Source organism: Diadema antillarum, unplaced genomic scaffold (assembly GCF_040938485.1).
Source record: "Diadema antillarum isolate AM-2024a unplaced genomic scaffold, OU_Dant_1.0 scf00000008, whole genome shotgun sequence".
Classification (NCBI taxonomy): Eukaryota; Metazoa; Echinodermata; class Echinoidea; order Diadematoida; family Diadematidae; genus Diadema; species Diadema antillarum.
The window spans coordinates 5,506,074-5,524,799 of NW_027270897.1; the positions used below are offsets into that span (position 1 = coordinate 5,506,074).

General features: G+C 40.7%; 1 protein-coding gene across 1 annotated transcript in view; it reads right to left on the reverse strand.

Moving 5' to 3' along the window:
• Positions 1-5,192: 5,192 nt before the first annotated feature.
• LOC139719068 (spectrin beta chain, non-erythrocytic 1-like) overlaps positions 5,193-18,726 on the reverse strand; it is a 78,244-nt gene continuing 64,710 nt past the window's right edge. The window contains exons 29-39 of the mRNA XM_071630513.1: positions 18,361-18,429; positions 17,608-17,718; positions 16,768-17,012; positions 14,188-14,326; positions 13,241-13,325; positions 12,472-12,563; positions 11,769-11,873; positions 10,550-10,746; positions 9,798-10,085; positions 8,707-8,880; positions 5,193-7,980 (exon numbers count right to left, since the gene is read on the reverse strand). Of these exons, the coding sequence (XP_071486614.1) occupies positions 7,785-7,980; positions 8,707-8,880; positions 9,798-10,085; positions 10,550-10,746; positions 11,769-11,873; positions 12,472-12,563; positions 13,241-13,325; positions 14,188-14,326; positions 16,768-17,012; positions 17,608-17,718; positions 18,361-18,429 (1,701 nt within the window). The 3' untranslated portion in view covers positions 5,193-7,784. The remainder of the gene's footprint in view (positions 7,981-8,706; positions 8,881-9,797; positions 10,086-10,549; positions 10,747-11,768; positions 11,874-12,471; positions 12,564-13,240; positions 13,326-14,187; positions 14,327-16,767; positions 17,013-17,607; positions 17,719-18,360; positions 18,430-18,726) is intronic.

An 18,726-nucleotide genomic window follows, 5' to 3' on the forward strand; every position in this document is an offset into this window, starting at 1 on the left:
TTTTACATCAGTGTCCTTATTTGTACATAGTTATACTTTGCTACTTTAAATCTATGTAGGTTTTGTACATAGGATATTTTATATCTTTTGTGTGGGATTTGTGGAACAATAAGTTCTGACATTCATCGTGCTATTTCACAGTTGAGCTTATCATGCTGGGGATATGTTCCTATGTTAAATGATTTACTCACATGTCATTTACTGTCAGTGTATCGGGGCAGGACATAATTCACTGAGTTCCATACATTCAAATTTATGTGTGGGTAAACCTCGGTGCAACATGTAATGCCAGTCTGAAAGATCTTGGAAATGCTTGAAATATGGCGAATGGGCAGGTCACTGCACTACGAGAAATGATGATGCAACACACATATTCACATATTATTCTTTGAAGAGTTCAATATGAGAAAGAAGGAATATATCTCAGTTAAAAGGAAAAGAGCAAATAAACGATGTCTTTCGAGACTACATGCATGTGTGCCACATGTAGCTGAAGAGCAACTTGTTTGTGTAGCTTTCTAAGTATTTTTCAAGAGTTCTGTTTGTACCAGCAAATTTTCACAATCTGTGTTATGATTAGGTGGAGTACGAGTGCATGCAATTATTCCTATTATGTTTTGTTTCATGTTGGTTATGCAGGCACTAAACTGGCGTATGTTGTTCCACCGGTATAGCTGTTGGTTTATAGTACTACCTACATGTTGGTGGAGCTGCCTTGTTACAGAGGTTCATGTTACTAATGGGTTTTGCATGCTGTGGAGAAATGATCATCTTCATCTGTTTTCCACGTGCTCTGCACATTTTGAAAATCAACATCGTCATATTGTAATCTCTTTACGAAGTGACCTGCATTGGAGGACTTTGCCAGTTATTGCCATGAAAAAAGAAGGAAAAGACAAAGGAATGTCAGCATTGTTATTTTCATTTATCATCTTGTTTATCTCTTCTCCTTAATATTCATCTTGTTCCTACTTCTCTTTTGAATCATCCTCGTACTATTTATTCAGGTGAGCATGACACGGAGATGCGCGGTGCCGTGAGATAAAAATTACGCCGAGACATGGTCACTGTCTCTCAGAAGGAAAATGTGTTCTGACAAATGTCTATGTAAAACTGTAGATCAGTGAACTGTAGTAATTTATTATTAAAGTAGATAGTTATAGTAGCAGAAAGAGTTTGTGATCACTGGACAAGTGTCTTCTCATTGAGTTCCTGTGCAGAATCCAGCGTCACTTCTTTACCGATCCTTCTTGATTACTGTAAGAGTTATTCTGTCTGCGAAGACGTGTGGCCATCACAAGAACGCCTTCATATCTGTGATCAAGCGCCTGTCAAATCCCATTGTGTGAACAGATGTTGCATCCTCTCAAAGCTTGATCTCTTTTCAAACCATGGCTGCCCTCCGAAAAACAAAAGATATATTTGAATTTGCCTTGTTTTTGGTTGTCATGTAAGCATCCCGATGGGACCACAGATTACTGTAAAAATAGAAAATGTTTGTGCCCATAATTTCACACGTTCAGCCGGGTGAAATGAATTTCGCAGGTTTTTAATCTCAACAGACCATCAAGTGTGACTGTGAGTAAATGAGAATTTGGTGAGCACGCATAATGTCCTTGTAATTATGTCACGAGGTGTTGAGGGCAAACGTACAGGTGGGCTTTTGAATTAGATTCAACTTCTTGACTCTACAAAAGGTAACATAACCCATTAGTAGTGATAGAAGTTAAGGAAAGTGGAAATTTATGTAATGCACATTCCGTCACATCTTGAGATTATTGGTGCTCAAGAGGGAACTTTAATGCCATGGCATCTGTATGGAGTTACCACTGATCTCTAGAGGAAGTATCTGGACACCTCACTGGCCAATCACTCTGAAGCCACCTGGCAGCCATCTTGCCATGCACATCGCCATAAACTTTGTATGGAGCTTACAAGATCACATGATCTTCAGGACAATCTTTGCTGGAAAATGTGTGCATGTCCACATGGAGTGTGCCTGGTAGCATGGCAGTGCAGTGGCTTCAATTGCTTGTACAGCATGAATGGACCAATGAGATATCCAGATACTTCCTAGAGAGATCGGTAGGAGTTATGTATCCTAGCTGACTAACCATGGCCATAGAGGGTGCTCGGCAAGCACATGTCAAACCAATTCACTCCTAACACAATGCCACTGGATCTCGTGAGTACAGCGTACTCTTTCTCAGTTCAACTTCACATAGAACACCTTGCACATTCGAAAGATGTATGTTTGCAAGTACAATGTAGTAGTTTTGCATAATAATATGTGATGTGATTTGCACAGTTCCTCTACGGAACTGTTTTCTCTCAGAAGTATCTCACAGCAGCAGCTGTGAGGATTTTTCTTTTTCTTTTCTACAGAGATGATGTAGGGTTAGAAGTTGTTGAGTTTCATTTTGTTCTCAAGTTTTTGTAATTAAATCACTATTGTTATTGAATTGTGTATCTGAAATCTGGATGTATCTTATTCCTTGTAAGTGTGTGTCGGTGTGGCACTCGTTTGTCAATGCTGGTGTTATCTATGATCAGTTGAATGAAGTTGTATGGCTTTATCAGGTCGACTGTGTGGTAGGAACGACAATGCATTTCAACGATGAAAGTATTCCAGTGATAACTGCTACCGAATCATCACAAAAATTCCAGCCACACCACACAATGTCAACTACAGATACCAGTATTCCACCTGTTACAAATGTATCATAAGTGTCAGAGATGATGGGACCCCCTGTGTAAACAGAAGTGTGCTGTTTAGCGGTGGGTGGTTTCACTGTACACCATGTACCCTTTCTTTGATGCAAGAGTGGTAGAGGACCGACTCAATCTTGATGTTTTGGTAAAAACGTGTTTTTACTCTTTGAAGGTTTCTATGGTGGTGGACTGTTTAGTGGTATATAGCTTCATTATCCACCATGTATGCTTTTTCTTAGATTTCCAAAGATGGTAAAAACAAGTTTTTACCATCTTTGGGTGAAAGTAAGGTCCTTTTCAGGGCCACATTCGCATCTATGAAAAAACATATATGGTGGATAATGAAGCTATATACCACTAAACAGTCCACCACCATAGAAACCCTCAAAGAGTAAATGTGACCGTGCATCACATAACCAACAAAAAAAGTCGCACGCACAAATTTTGTGTGAGGACTAAAAATCAGGTGAAACAGGTCAACCTAGTCAGTCTTGAGTTTTTCATATTTCCTGAAAGAGCAATTCTTTTTCGACATTATTCTAAAGTTTGGGATCATAAGACAAACTGGAAATTGTGTTTGTGTTGTTGTTGTTTTTTTTGGTCCCATTCATTTGCACAGAGCACAGCTAGACATACTTCAGAGCCTCTTCTCTCAGTACACACTTTTATAGAGTGTGTGCTTTTTTCCAATATTTAGAAATGTTAGGAGAGTCCATTTGAACTGAATTATATGTCTGCTCTTTCAGAAACTGCTCTTAAAGGGTTGGTCTAGTTTTGGTTGAGATTGGGCTTCAGTTTTCCAACTGTTTTGTGAGACGAGAAACCTCTTCAAAAAATATCAAAACAGCATATAATCCTACGAGGAATTGAAAGTTAAGTTGATGAAAATTGGTTTTGAAATGGCTGAGATATCCAAAACAAAATGGTCCTAATAAAAAGTGGGACCCACCTTTGCTTTTTGATATCTCGGCCATTTCAAAACCAATTTTCATCAAGTAAATTTTGAATTCCTCTTAGAATTGTATGCTCTTTAACATTTCATATATGGTTTCTCAGTATCTCGCAAAAAAGTGGAAAGTGGAATCCTCATCTCAACCAATACTGTACCATCCCTTTAACTAAAAATCCATGTCTGGCCACTTTTTGTTGGTTTGGTGATGTAAAGTCACAAATAGCATGTTGCTTGTCAAGATGGGAAGAGAACCAGCCGTGTAAGAGAAATGTGAGACAAGAGAAAACTGTTACACCTTTCCTACAGGAATGATGTAGGCATGTCAGAATGATTGTGCTGGACAAAGTCAAAGGTGTGCAACACTTTGCAATAGCCGTATTTTAAGTATGCGAGAGAATCTTAAGTTGAGATTTACAGACATATCCAATTCTGTGTCAGTCTTTTTTCTTGGATCAATTTCACATTTCAGACGCTTATGTAAATTCCAAATGAAACACCCTCGCTCTTTCACACACACTGAAGTGGAACACAGTCATAGCGGTTAGTTTAGCTCTATATGCAGAGAGAAAGATATAGAAAGGGAGAGAGGAAGTCATCTTTGCATAATTAATATATGAAAATAAATAGTGACCGTGTCTTTAATACAAATAAAAGTGAAGAGAAAAAGGTGGACTAGGTGAGATAAAAGCAACATCACTGTTCGACACACTGCTTTAAAAATGACTGCACTGACATGGGCCCATGTGTACTTCTTTTTTTTTTCTCACTTGGATTTATTGGCAATACGTGACACATACAAAATTAAGGGCTAGAATTCAAAGAGGATAAAGAAAGGTGGTGATCTGGGTTACGTCATCACCCAGGTACGGCACTATTGATCTATACAGTATTTGTTACGGCTAGCCTGTTTATGACTTGGCGAGAGAGAGAATACACCGAGCGAATGCGAATTGTCGTGGCAGAAACTGTGAATAACTTAAACGCCGGGCAAAAATACGAACGAGGAGAAATGGAATACGCAACTCTGAATACCATATATCGAATACACACAGCAAGACGTAATCTAACTGCACAACATCTGAAGGAATCCTACGTCTTCGACAAAATTTGAATCATTGTGTCTCCTAAGACACGCGGAATACGATTCTGTTTTGAATATGGCGTCTACCCCTGATGCAAGGTGAAAGAGAATAATTGAAAAAATCTTTTTTATTTTTGCCTTGTGCCAAAGCTCCCTGGGAGAATAAAGTGAGTTGACTAGAAAATCAATCATGACTATAACACCAATGAGTAAGCTGCATTTTGAATGCATTTTGAAGAGGGAAAAAAAAAAATAGGCGAGAGAAAATTAACAAACATAAATCTACAGTCCACAGGGAGGGCGGCAGAATACCCCCCTCCTAAAATCATACCACACAAAGTGACAGATACAACAGCGAGGAGATGGCCCGCAGAAAAGCCAGCGATTCGATTTACACAAATTAGCGTGGAAAATTCAATGCCAAGATATACGGTTACTAGCGGCACACACCTCGGTGCTAAACCCGACGCAGGCGATAACACACTTGTGAATTGTAACGTAACGTCACTGCGCAACGCTTGGCCGTGACGACATGCCAGCGTCTCGCATCTGCTGTGAATGGTGTGAACAAGTGAGCTGTTGACACGGAAAGAAGTATTGTGAAGTACTTCCAACACCATCTCACCCACTTCCCCCATCAATTTACTGGACATGCATGGCATGATGAAATTGACATAATTACAGACAGAATACAACTTTGAGGAAAGTGACATACTTAATAGCAAAGAAGAAGCACTATGATGGAACTTGCAAATAGATGATCTCTACAAAATAACATCTTTTTTTTCTTGAAATACAGAGAATACACAGCTTACAAAGACAAAAAATGAAAAAAGAATGTGAAGTTTGTCACAGATAGGCAGGGCAGTATAGATTAATTAATACAATACATCATTAAATTTGAATGAGATAACTATACACATACTAATAACAGCTATTTCAGGAGTTTTCTTACGTCTGTTTTTTGGTTTAAGTATGACAAGAGTAGTAGAAGTAGTATAGCCTATTTCCCATTTCTTTTCAGCTATTTCTTGTAAAATGGTTGATCTGTGTTTGTTTGACAAAACCTGTCAAGCCAGATCAAATTTTTAAGTAGCAGTTCTGAAGTATAGTTATTTCTTTTTCCCTTGGGTACTAACCAATGACAAGGCATGGGTATGTGTCTGCCGACTATCTATAAGTACAGGGTATGATAGAAAAGTCAATTTTTTATATCAGTTAAGTCACACCACTAAAGAGACATGTACATACATTTTTTTTTAATGCAAGCTTTTCTAAATACTGCTTGAAGAAAAAAAAAGACAATATAACACTGATAAAGTGTTGTCTGTAAATGTACACTTATGCTAATTTTTCGTAAGCTATGGCTGTAGTTCTTTACAAAGCTTTGCTGATTAAGTCCACCAATAACAGTAAACAAATCAAATAAAAGAAGTCTCAAATCTTTTACTGACCAAGCTAATTTAAGTTACTTTTTTGCCTTAAATGCTTTTTATCACAACACACCACAATATCTGAGATCCATACATGTTTTTCCCCCTCCTCTTATTGTGTAAGGTAAGTAGAACTACAAATACAGTTCATCACTGTAAAGTGCTTGTAATGCATGCCAAATTGTAGATATACAACTATCAAGATACAATAGCATTATTAATCAATAACAACTGCCAGAGATAATTACACAGTATTTATACACACATTCTCCATTTCATCAAAGATTTCAACACTTCTACCACTACGACACCAATGTACGCACTTAGCAGATCTTCTCTTTTTTTTCTCATTAATCCCCCTTAACATCAATATTTACCTCCGTACCTCTTCCTAGCTACACTGAGAGGACGCTACAAACACTGAAGAGTAGGGACTATTTAAATACACAATGCAGAAACACACAGATCAGGTCTTGTATATTGACATGATAGTACTCCTCTTGGAGGTACAAGGTATGCGTCGTAGGGTACTGGACAATAACAAACATACAGGCAGTACTGACTCCAATTTACCATCCAACAGAGTTAAGTTCTTTTTTTTTTCCATCTCTCTCCTACTCCGATGGTAATTCAATAGCAGGCTGACGCAAATCTCAGGTTGTTTTCTGCTTTTTTTTTTCTTCTTCGTCTAAAACACATGCCATACAAAATGATGGAAAAAGAAAATCTGCGTGTTGACTAGTCAACATACAACAGACTTTAACTATGAGAGAATACTAGCTTGCCATGATTCTAATTGGCCGAACATCTACTGTCCAATGATATATTGAATCGCCTTTCTGCCTTTCGTCGCACAAATTTCACACGTCAACTTCTACCTCCCTAGGTATTGTAGGCGTACCCCTCCCAACCCCTTCACTAGATAAACTCTATGCATACGAAGTTTACAATGTGGAATGCCGCATGCATATTTCAAAACACCCTTGGATAAAAAGGACTGGTGTTCACTTTACCCTCACTTCTCCCAGTCCCTACACTAATACTCAATAGAAAGCCACCGAGTCACGGGCCAAACATGCCTATTGTACACAAACCCTCTACGCACTACAAGCGAAAACAAATCTCTTTAATGTACAGTCTCATTGCATTTTCACACAAACCCTTTTCCCTGTGCGTGTGTGACTCACTCCCCCTATGGCACAACTACTACACTTTATACATGTTATACACCACAATGCCACTAACTCACAATTTCTTTTTTTCTCAAGCACAAGTGCAAATGAAATGCAGGTAAGCGCAAGAAGTTTTACAGATTCCCAACTCTTTGTCGCTTGATGCCTTTTTCCTCTTGTTTCTGTTTTTTTCTTCATGTCCTGATTTTTTTTTTCTCCACTTTTTGCAAAAGTTTCCAAATACGAATTTAGAAAAGGAAAAAGAAAAAAGACGACGAATGCAAATTTATATCATTTCTGATATCGAGTAATAGTACTTCAACATTATGTCATGATTCACGGGGGACTGTACAATGGGGAGATGGGAGAGGGGTTGCTCTTCACATGCATTCCCCTTTGTTTTTTTCCCCCGGGGGTGATCTGGTTTGAGGCTCTCACTTCCGTTTGAGGGTAAAGAGGCCCTGTCTCTTGGCCTTCTTGCCCCCGGGAGAGGTCGAGTCTGCGGGCAGGGTGTGGGCCTTCTTCAGTTCCTTGCCAGCGCCGTCGATGGCCTGGGAGAGGTTGTCCATCCAGTAGCTGAAGTCCTCCTCGTCCTTGGCCTGGAAGAGGTACTCCGAGCCGTCAGCCAGTCTGGAACGTAGGATGGGAATTACAGAGAAGAAAGCACTGTTTTAGTACATCTGATTGCATTTTGTACATCGAGTTACCTGTTGCTAGAAACTTGACTTGCGATTACATGCAACTTCACATCAAATGCCAGTATCACCCGCACGTTGCGTTTGATCCTGGTGTTCCTTCACTGAAAGAGATCCGGGTCTGATTGAAAATTGTGTTTGATTTTCATTCACTTTAAAGAACGGAATCATTGTCAGTCAATGAAAATAGATTCTGCAATGTAACATTATAATCAATCAGTGAGACTAGGGCATCATGTAACGCGATGGTGAGTTCTTGCAGGGAGATTTACAATCACACTTATCACAACTTGTTGTTTACATTTTGATGAATTTCTATCATGAGAATTATGATACCTTTATTAAACAAATTTGATAATCACATAACAGTTTCTAGCAACAGGGCCCAAGTCTGGTGATGACAAAAAATTTAGATGACATTTCATTTTGGAAATCATTCCATGAAGAAAATTTGAACAAAGAAATGACACTGACTGTCATGCTGAATCCTGCGACATTTAAGGCAACTACAACAAACAATAACAACAACAACAAAATGACATAATAAACAAACAAGAACATAAAAGGGGCACTGTTTTATCACATTGATTCAACAATGAAAAACACAGGGAAACTACGACTGTCGCCACACGAGAGGCACAAGAGAGGTTTGTCCACTCACTTGAGTCTGAAGACGTGCTTCTTCTTCGTGTAGTCGGCAGCCATCTCGACGTTGGCCCCGCTGAGGTTGAGCGGGTGCTCGTTGTTGAAGGTGATCTCCTTCAGCTTGTTCTTGCCGTCCTTGTAGAAGGACATCGACTGGGTGTGCAGCACCACAAACACTTGGTTCCATGATCTGTTGGAACAGGGGCAGGTAATGGTGATAATAATGATAAAGGACATTCTAACAAATATACTCTACTGCACATTGCAAAATAAGAGCTATGACAAACATAACTGAGTAATAACTGAGTATAAGTATCATATTGAATAAGTTTGTTTTTAACTTGGTCTTAAATGCATTAACTGCAGCTGCTTGCCTTATAAACAGATAGAGATTTTATCAACAATTTGGGAGAAGCATACATGAATACCCCTGTCTCCAAGGGTAGTTTTGCTTTTACTGAAAAATACTTCAACAAAGTATCATCTTGAGAACTTCAGAGATGGTTAAAAATTTGAGACGAAGACTTTAGCTCTACAAATTCCTCCATGTACACTGGTGCTATACCACTAATAGCTTTGCACGCTAACTGAAACGTTAACACAAAATGCTCGTTCCATTCAAGAAGCCTACAAACTCTCGCTCCTGATTCCTTAACTGGGAGTCTCTTTCAGGGGAAAGGAACAAGCCATGTGCACACTCTCAAAAGAATATAAACATGATTACTCGTATCAGATGCAAAGCTCTGTAACAATTGTTGTTGTTTTTTTATTATTCATTTTTGTTGGAGGGGAGGGGAATTGGTCAAAGCAAACTGCCATGCTATACAGCTGCTGTACATCATATGGCTATCACTTAGTAGTATAAATTTCATAAACATATTCATGCTCCTTCACTTTTGTTTGTAACAAGTAACTCAAGCACAATGCTATGTAGTGATGACTGCATGACATGAAATTCAGGGGCAAAACCAACAAGTACTGGAATCCTGTGCAATGCTATGCCATGAAGGAAAAATGTGACAAGACATAAGTTTCCCAGACTTTGAAATTGTGTAAAACAATGAGTTCACAGTCATCTCCATTCCCTAGTTATAAAGTGGCATTCACCTGTTGGACGCCCTCTTGCCCAGCTCGGTCTGGTGTTTGCGCATGAGGAAGCCCTCTACGTCACTGCTGCTGGTGCCATAGGCGCCGGCTGGCACGGTGCCTGGGGCAGGCTCTCCCTCCCCGTTCATGCCCTCGTCGTCGGTTGCGGCAGCAGCGGCGGCGGGGGCAGGTGCTGCGGGTGATGGGCGGTCCTGAGCGCCGTCCACGGTGGTGGTGGGCCGGACGTCACCGGCCGCCTCCTGGCTCACAATATCCTGCACCTCCTCCACCATCTTCATTGCTGATTGTCTGAAACGGGAACAATACAATGTAATACAATATAATTCAAGATAATTCCACTTCATGTTAGAGTATATGAAAAATATGATTCTATTGCAAGAAATTACGATGCAGCAGAATGGTGCAATTTCACTCTAGAGAAGACACAAAGGTCTTTAACAATTAGCACAGCAGCAACAAGGTAAATAACATTTACAATATTAAAATAGGACTTTTGTTCAGAGTTTTGTTTATTTTGTATCAGGAGTTTGCTTTTGCTTGATAAGTAAAGAAAAAGCTCAATCGATAATAACACTTGGAGTGGAAGGGTGTAATATGGGGGGGGGGGGGGGGGGGGGCTGGGATGTCACTGTAGTATTTTGTGAGAAAAAAAAAAATAGGCAACTCCTGCCGATACGACGGTAGCAACTAGACCAGAAGAAACAACTAGGTGGAAAAGGGAAGAAGGCCATGGGTAGGCACCCTCTACTCACCGGATCTCCTCCTGCTCGGCCCTCTGCTGCTCCTGCTCTGCCTCCTCCTTCGCCCTCTGTTCCTTCTCCTTCTCCTCCTCCATGAATTGGTCCACAATCTTGTGTTTGAGGGACGGCGACTCCTTCATGGGCGGGGTGTCCTCGCCAGCGGCCCGGCGCGCCTCGTCCTGCCGTTTCCTCAGCTCTCTCAGCTCAAACTGCGTGTGTGGAAAAGGGGAGAGATCCGGAGAGCAAAACATGACTGACTGCACTGCACGACCCCAGACAAATATCTTACCAACAGAAACAATTTCAATATTGAATCACAAGTCAGACGAGTGGTGAAACAGACTGCAGAGATATGATAAATGTTGTTCAACCCCTCAAATCCAAGCAAACCTTACCCTTAGCCTTTTCCAAAGGTCCTCATGCCTTTTTTAGCACCGAGAGTCATGAAAAAAAGAGTTACAGAGAGACAAAATCGAGTGCGTCTGCACGATGGCCTTTTGAGATCTACGATTGCGATTAATACTCATGACTGGGAGAAAGCCTACCCTACGCACCATTCCTGCTGGTCAATTAAGTCACTGAAAAATTAAGTTAGTCACTTTGACCAATGCCATTGTTCAATTTGCCTTTTGGCTATCAATGCAAAACATGTATGCATGAGCTTCTTCTGACAGTGCTCTGCTGATTGGCTGTGATTTTTGCTACCAAATGCTGGTAGAAAATTCAGTTATTCAAAGGTGTAAGTTGAGAACGTCGGACAGAATTCCACAAGAGCCTCTCCCTGGGTCTTGGCTCTTGCTTTTGGCTTGACTAGTCTACCATTACAAACCTCTGCTTGTTCCTTGTGAAATCTAGACAGGGGGAGGGTCTCTGACAAAAGCTAACCTCACCCTTCAAACCAAGACAGACTCAAAGAGGTTATATTCTCCCTGCCTAAAGAGGGCAGAGTATGTAAAATTGACATGATCACAAGCAGATGCAGAAGTGCCCTTCTTAGTAATGGTGAACTTTGCTCTGCACACTCAAAATACAATTGTATAGGGCATACTGCATGTCTACACTCCTTGACTGCTCCTTGGTTGCTAGTATGCTGGCAAGGAACTCCATCTACCACAAGGGGCAAGCCTGGTGCCTCCATCTGTGCACTCACAGAGCAATTGCACAGGATGTATTACGAGTAAGCTCTCTAGTACCTACTACTCTCAGGACAGACTCGAGTGACTAGACTTACCGTGGTGAGTTTCTCCAGTGCGGTGAATCTCTCTTCTTGGCAGTAGAGTGCCTTCTCAAAGGCCTCGTGCCTCTTGATCAGCTTTTCCACTTCATCAAGTGAGTTCTGGGAGAGAAAGGAAGGGGGCGAGAGAGAGAGAGTATGGTCGTGGTTAGTATTTCCAAGTATCACATTCATGGAGACTACAACATTCCTTCTTACAATGCTGAGCATTCTGACTATGAGCATTCATTCACATGTTACTAATAATAACTGTGTATTGTCTTCCTGTGTCAAAAGATTGATTATCATATTCCCCATTTTTGTTCTTCGTTGGTATCATAAAAAACTTAAAAAAACACTGTGAATGTGAGAGATGATTCAAGTTGTAAAATATGTATCACCAGAACTGCCAGAACTGCAGTTGGCGTTCAAAAGACTTGTTTGACACAAATGCCTTGATAACACAGTTTGCTATTAGAAAATGAATAATTCCATGCATCCAAGGAATAGTTTTGCCATGTATCTACAACCTTCTCCCCCTACCAAAGAAAAAAAAAATGTCTTGTCATTACTACACACACACAGAACTCACATCCTATTCTAAGACTATATAATCCACATGTATGCTGCATTACTGATCATAACTCCAGCTGAATGATCTACAAAATACTCAGGTAGTCTAAGACAATGAGACAAGGAAAATTCAATCATGAATACTTACTCCATAGTCATCGCTCCTGAGGTATGGCTCCTGGCTGATCAGCCACGCTTCAGCCACGTGAGCATCTCGAGCGAACTGGTAGACCTCCAGAACTAACGAGAAAAAAAAAGAAGGCAAAACAGTGAGTTCCACAGAACTTTTGATGGTACAAGCTCACTGGGTTAGGTTACAGCATATATTTAATGTCACTTGTATGCTTCAGGTTGGGTCAGTTTACGTCCAAGCACACAAACATGAAAAGGTGTCATTTAGTCTGTACATTCCTGACACTAACATAATGGGCATAACTAAATTGATGGTACACTTGTTTAGGGGTTCTGTCACATCCAGGTGGGGTTATGTGCTTATGGTCTGTAAATACCAATGTCAATCTGTATTCTTATATTGTTTGTTCTTTTCTTGGCTTTGTTTTGTACACTGTCACTCTTTGTTGAAAATGAAATAAATGGAAATGGACATGGAATCGGATTATTCCAACATAGGTACACTTATCTACAGGATCTTGGGATATTTTTGTATGCCAATTAATCAATGTTTTCCGTCCAGTGTGATGATTCAGAATTATTTTTGGATGAAATACAAATATCGAGAAAATGTACACAACATTGTGGAAATTTAAACACACAAAAAAATATAAATGTGCACTATATTTGCACAGCACAATATTTTGGGCATGAAACACAACAGTGACATTACGAAATGTGACATCAATAGTTAAAGTACGGAACTGTTTGAAGGAGATGATCAAGACGAGGTGAAGGGTACTCACTGAGTTGGAGGTATTCCCATCTGTGTTCCCATTCACCAATCATCTCTTGCCTCTTGGTACCAACCTGCACCAGCTTGGCGTGGATCTGTGACGAGGAAGTAAGGGGGGGGGGGGGGTAAAGACATGCTCAGATCCCATTTCAAAGGAGAATGGACCTAGAGGAGTTTGTTGTTCTTCATCATTCATTATTCAATCATTCCAGACGACTTCTTTACAAAATCAAATTCAGGAGGCTCAATGAGATCTCTACAAATGTTGATGGATGTGTGAAAATTCTAGAAACTAGCATCAGATCACAAGTTTGTGTTTAGAAGAAAGCTATGCTTTCATATCAAGATACAGGCACACACACAAACAAATAAGAGATAAAAATGGCGAAGGGCATGAACTGATTTTATATTTTAATCTAAAATTCCATTTTTGTTTATCTTTCACAGCTAAGGATTTCAAGAATGGCATTCAAAAAACTACTGTCAAGTCACAGGAGAGAAAGAGATGCTGATCTACTCTCACTGTACTACCTTCTCTAAATTCCACTGGCATTAAGAAGAGACAATTACAAAATACCATTCACCCAGAGGCCGTTATTCCACAGAAGCACATTGCTTAATGATGGTCTCTTCCACTTGAACCTTAAGGTATGACAAGATGTATTTTCCTGCATACATAAAATTATATCAAATTCCTTCAAGTACTCTTAGGTACTCTTATTCATAGTTTGATAAGAACAGTGTTGATTTTTCAGAATAATTTTATTTGTACAAGTGGAGAAGGAGAACTAGCTGAAAAACAAACTGACATTAGCATGTGACAGAGCATTGCTTCGGTCATCATGGGGTCAAGAGAAATGTAAGTCATGGGTAATGACTGCACCACACCACACCACAACACACCACACAACACAAGAACACGGTAAGGGAATGATTCCTTGCAGGGGAAACACTCACCTCCTTGGATGCGTAGTGATCTCTGGCCAGCATGTCTTTGCCCATGGTGAAGACGTTGGTGAAGCTGTCGTCCCGGGTGTCGATCTCGGCCTTGAGGTTCTGGTGGCCGTTCATCAGGAGCTCGACACCGGACACGTCCCTGGGGGTGTGAAGAGGGGAAACAGAAAATATGCATATAATGGACAGTTCTTGTCGCCTTGGAAGAATATGAATGCCGTCATATGCTTCTCTGGTTTCTTCCATACACTTGCCTGGTGACAAAAAAGGGGGACTCTAAAGAGCAATTAGGGAGATACTTGTGCTTTAGATATATCCTGCCAGGCAAAATTAACTCCCAATTCAGAAAGACTTTTATAATTCTGTTGTCAGAAAATCAAGAGTCCAGGCCTCGAATTAAAGGACAAGTTCACCTTCATAAACATAAGGATTGAGAGAATGTAGCAATATTAGTAGAACACATCAGTGAAAGTTTGAGGAAAATTGGACAATCCGTTCAAAAGTTATGATTTTTTGAAAGTTTTTGTGCAGTAACCGCTGGATGAGAAGACTACTGCAGTGTACGATGTCACATGCGTACAACAATATAAGGAAAATATAAAGAGAATTTCACAAAATTCCATCTTTTGAAAAAAGTACACATTCCCTGACTCGTTACCGACAAATGTTATGGGTAATATTATTCCCCCTGCCTTTAGAAAGAGGCAAGTCAAGTGCTCTTTTATTATGCGAAAAAAGTGAAAATATGTTGAATTTTCTTTTACATTTTCTTTATACTGTTGTACGCATATGACTCACAAGCTGTAGTAGTCTCCTCATCCAGCGGTTCCAACACAAAAATTTAAAAAATTCATAACTTTTGCATCGATTGTCCAATTTTCCTCAAACTTTCACTGATGTGTTCTACTAATATTGTTGCATTTTCTCAATCCTTATGTTTATGAAGGTGAACTTGTCCTTTAACCGACGGCCACGGCCGCCGGTGCCCCTCTCGTTGGCCGCAATGCCCTTTGTTTTTTTATCAAAGTTACGGCCAAAAAAAAATGTGCCCTTTTTCTTGGGGCCGTGGTGCCCTTTTACGGGGAATGAAAGTTATTATTTATGACGTATAAATATGCCCTTTCTCAAAGTCTACACTTTAATAAGCTTGAACAACTTTCCTGATCTCAAATATCATACCTTCAGTTCACTCGCGTCCCAGTATATCTGATTCAAACTCAAAGTATCTTTCCGAGATACGAGATGACGTGTACGTACATGTACGCCCGACCGGCTTTTACCGTCCCGACTAGACTGCCTCCGCAGCACAGCGGCGGCCATAGAGAATACATTACTAGCTAGGCAGCGCATATTCAGATAGAGTAGTAAAGAATGAACACCAACTTCACCAAGCAAAAAGAAAAATCCCACGATTGCCAGTGCCTGCCAGACTGGGAAATGGGAAGGGGTGGAGAGAGAGAGAGACCAATCAACAGAAGAAACCGCACGTATACTGGCGCATTCTTGGAGGTCATGAACTGTCTGGGGTGTTGGAGATGAACAGGGAAAGAATGTTTAATTACTGAGTAAAGATATAGCTCAAGTCGAAGCCCCAGGCCCTCCATCCAGCAATTCACACGCGCGCGCAAATTCCTTTGCCATGTGGTTTTGCCAGCCAGCTGTCGGAATCTGCTTTGAAGTTACACAGTAGCCTGGCCTGGCTGGCCTGAAAGGGTGTCAAGTTTCAATCAATACCTACTGTTGTTTTATTCCTGTTAAAAAAATGTCGTTTCACCTGATAGAAACGCGGAAATCGGGAATGTGTTACAGCTGTAGGGAAGAGGTTTTTGTTGTGTGTTGCACTTTGTGTGTGTGTGTGTGTGTGTGTGTGTGTGTGTGTGTGTGTGTGTGTGTGTGTGTGTTTGTGTGTGTTTGTTTGTTTTTCTCATTTTTTTTCTTCTTTCTTTTTTCATAAACACCCAACATGCCCTTTCCAATGTGGCCTTGGTGCCCCTCTGACTGACCAAAGTGCCCTGGCCTCTTGGAAAAAGTGCCCTTTTCTAAATGGCCTTGCCCCTCCAAAATCCTATTTCGAGGCCTGAGAGTCTGTACAAGTTTCAGGGAGCCTCCTGTAGAATCAAGTAAATTTGGCAGCTCTTCGAGTGAGGTAGAAGCCATTCTGTATCAAATCCCACAAATATACAAATATGTAGAGATTATTTGGCTTTCATGGTAAAGCCAATCTCATGGTTCTTTAACAGAACAATAAAACAATACTATAGATTACAAGTTACTTATATATCGATACATGAAATGGGCTAAAGCCTCACAAGTATAGTGTACAAACTTTGTTGAAACCTACTGGAAATAATGCTGCGATTCCTGCCACATTCAAGACAGACATGAAAACAAATGAACCCAGCTGATATCACCTGCATAGCGGTATAACACTGGGTTGATCCTCTATAAGGTATTTCTTGACCAAGTAAGTGTGATGATAAAACAATATCCAAAGTTGGTTGGGAGTTTATACGGCTAGATTGCTATATCACAAAATGTTGAAAATAAAGTTCCCCCTATATATGTGTTTTGATTTTTTTTTACCTGGCCTTCTCCTGGGTGGTGATCTGCAGCGTAATGTCGTCCATCCACATCATGAGCGCCCGTACCATGTTGAGGAACCGGAACAGCTCGTCAGTCTGGTCCAGTCGCACCGTGCGGAACTGGATGGAGCCGTTGAGGGCGTTCCAGGCGTCGACGACCTCCTTCTCGCGGTTGTCGATGTCGCGTGCCTTGTCTCCGGCGTAGGCGGCTCGCAGGCGGCCCGCTTCATCCTGCACATCTTTGACCTGGGGTGGAGAAGAGATCAAGTGTTTCACAATATCTGTCTACCCTCTTGTGAGTGACCAAAGAGTCACAGAACTTCTTGACTGTACAAGTATCAATTCAAATAAATTCAAATCTTGTCTTTATTACAGAGGGATGACAATGCAAGCATAGTCTTAACGTTTTGGCATATACTCTGTTTTTTCTTTAAACATGGAGAGTGACATAATAAAAAGATTCAGAGACTGCAATCAGTGCAAATATAATGTCCGTATCACTCCTGACCAACGAACTAATTTCTCCTGCAGAAGAATACAGCACTACCTTGAAATGATTCTTGCTACCACAGCAACAACATCAAGGATGCTCAGAGCTGAGTATCTGTTGCATAAGCAGTTGCCATGGCAGCTGCAGTTGTCATCTGCTACTTGATTATGAGCCAGTGACAGAAAGAAACTGCAATGATTCATGACAGATTCAAGATGACAACTCAAAATTTGTGTTTTTATGATTCAAAATATCCCATTTCTCCTGCCAGACGAACTGTGGAGAGGATTGGAAGAAATGACATTCCACGCAGATGAGAACTTAAAGGGAAGTCTGTCCAATCTGTCTCACCTGACTTCCGAGTGCACTGAGGTCGCTCTGGAAGGAGACGTGCTTGCGTTGCAGGATGGCCACCGACTGTTGGTCCTTGCCCAGCTCTTCGGACATCTCTTGCTGCTTCTCCTGTCAAATCGACGCAGACAATTAAGGGGGCGTGGTAAGAAGGGGGCGTGGCAAACGGCCGTGAGATGATGATGCAATGACACAAGCAGACAGACAAACAAACAAAAGACAAACAACAAAACAAAACTTGTCATGCATACAATCATTTACAAGGCATTACAAACATTGTTATCTGATATCATACGGACAGTTGGGATTTGGGTAGTCAGAGAAACATTGTTTGATAGGAAGGACTGACAGAGACGTCACTGCCTGTGCTCCTCTAATCAAGAACTGGTACAGCTTTGAGGGCAAATGGCAGTGCCTCTGTGAAATGCAATCTTTTTTTGTATCCCCCTCTGCTTGACATTTGTCGTAGAATGGTGTCAATCAAGTAAAAAGAAGACAGAAAGGACATACGTTCTTGTTTAGTCATTACGGCCTTCTCACTCCAAGTAGAGGAAGAGATAGGAAGAGAGCTTGCAATAAAAAAGTTTAAAAGACTTCACTCTCATCTTACTCCGCAATGCAGTGTTCTCTGATGGCTATCTACAGTCTAGCACCTGAATACTTTCCAGGATTCAAACATCTTTGCAAAGGAAGTTGGTCAATTCGCCACAGTTGATTCAATGATAACTTGATACAAAGTAACAACCACCATACCTGGATGTGTTCTAGGACGTCCTTTGCATCGGAGAAGAACTTGTGCAGCTCGTACGAAGCAGCCAACATCTGGAGAAGAACAAGGTGGGAAGGCAAGAGAAAAATAGAAATCAGTAATCAGGCACAGAAAATATTCAAATGCAAATTATTATTTTTTTACCATGACACAATTTTTCAGACCTTTTCTGTTTACATAAAATCATTCCATTGCTCTTGAGAGCGGAATGTTGTAAAACTATGGTGTGATAATTACTGTAGGGCTCACAAGGTTTTCATCTGAGCCTACTAAACAAATTCAAACTTGCAATGCAGTAAAAATCAGCAACTGTGGCAATGTAGCTGAAGAGAAAGCACGAACCTGTTCCT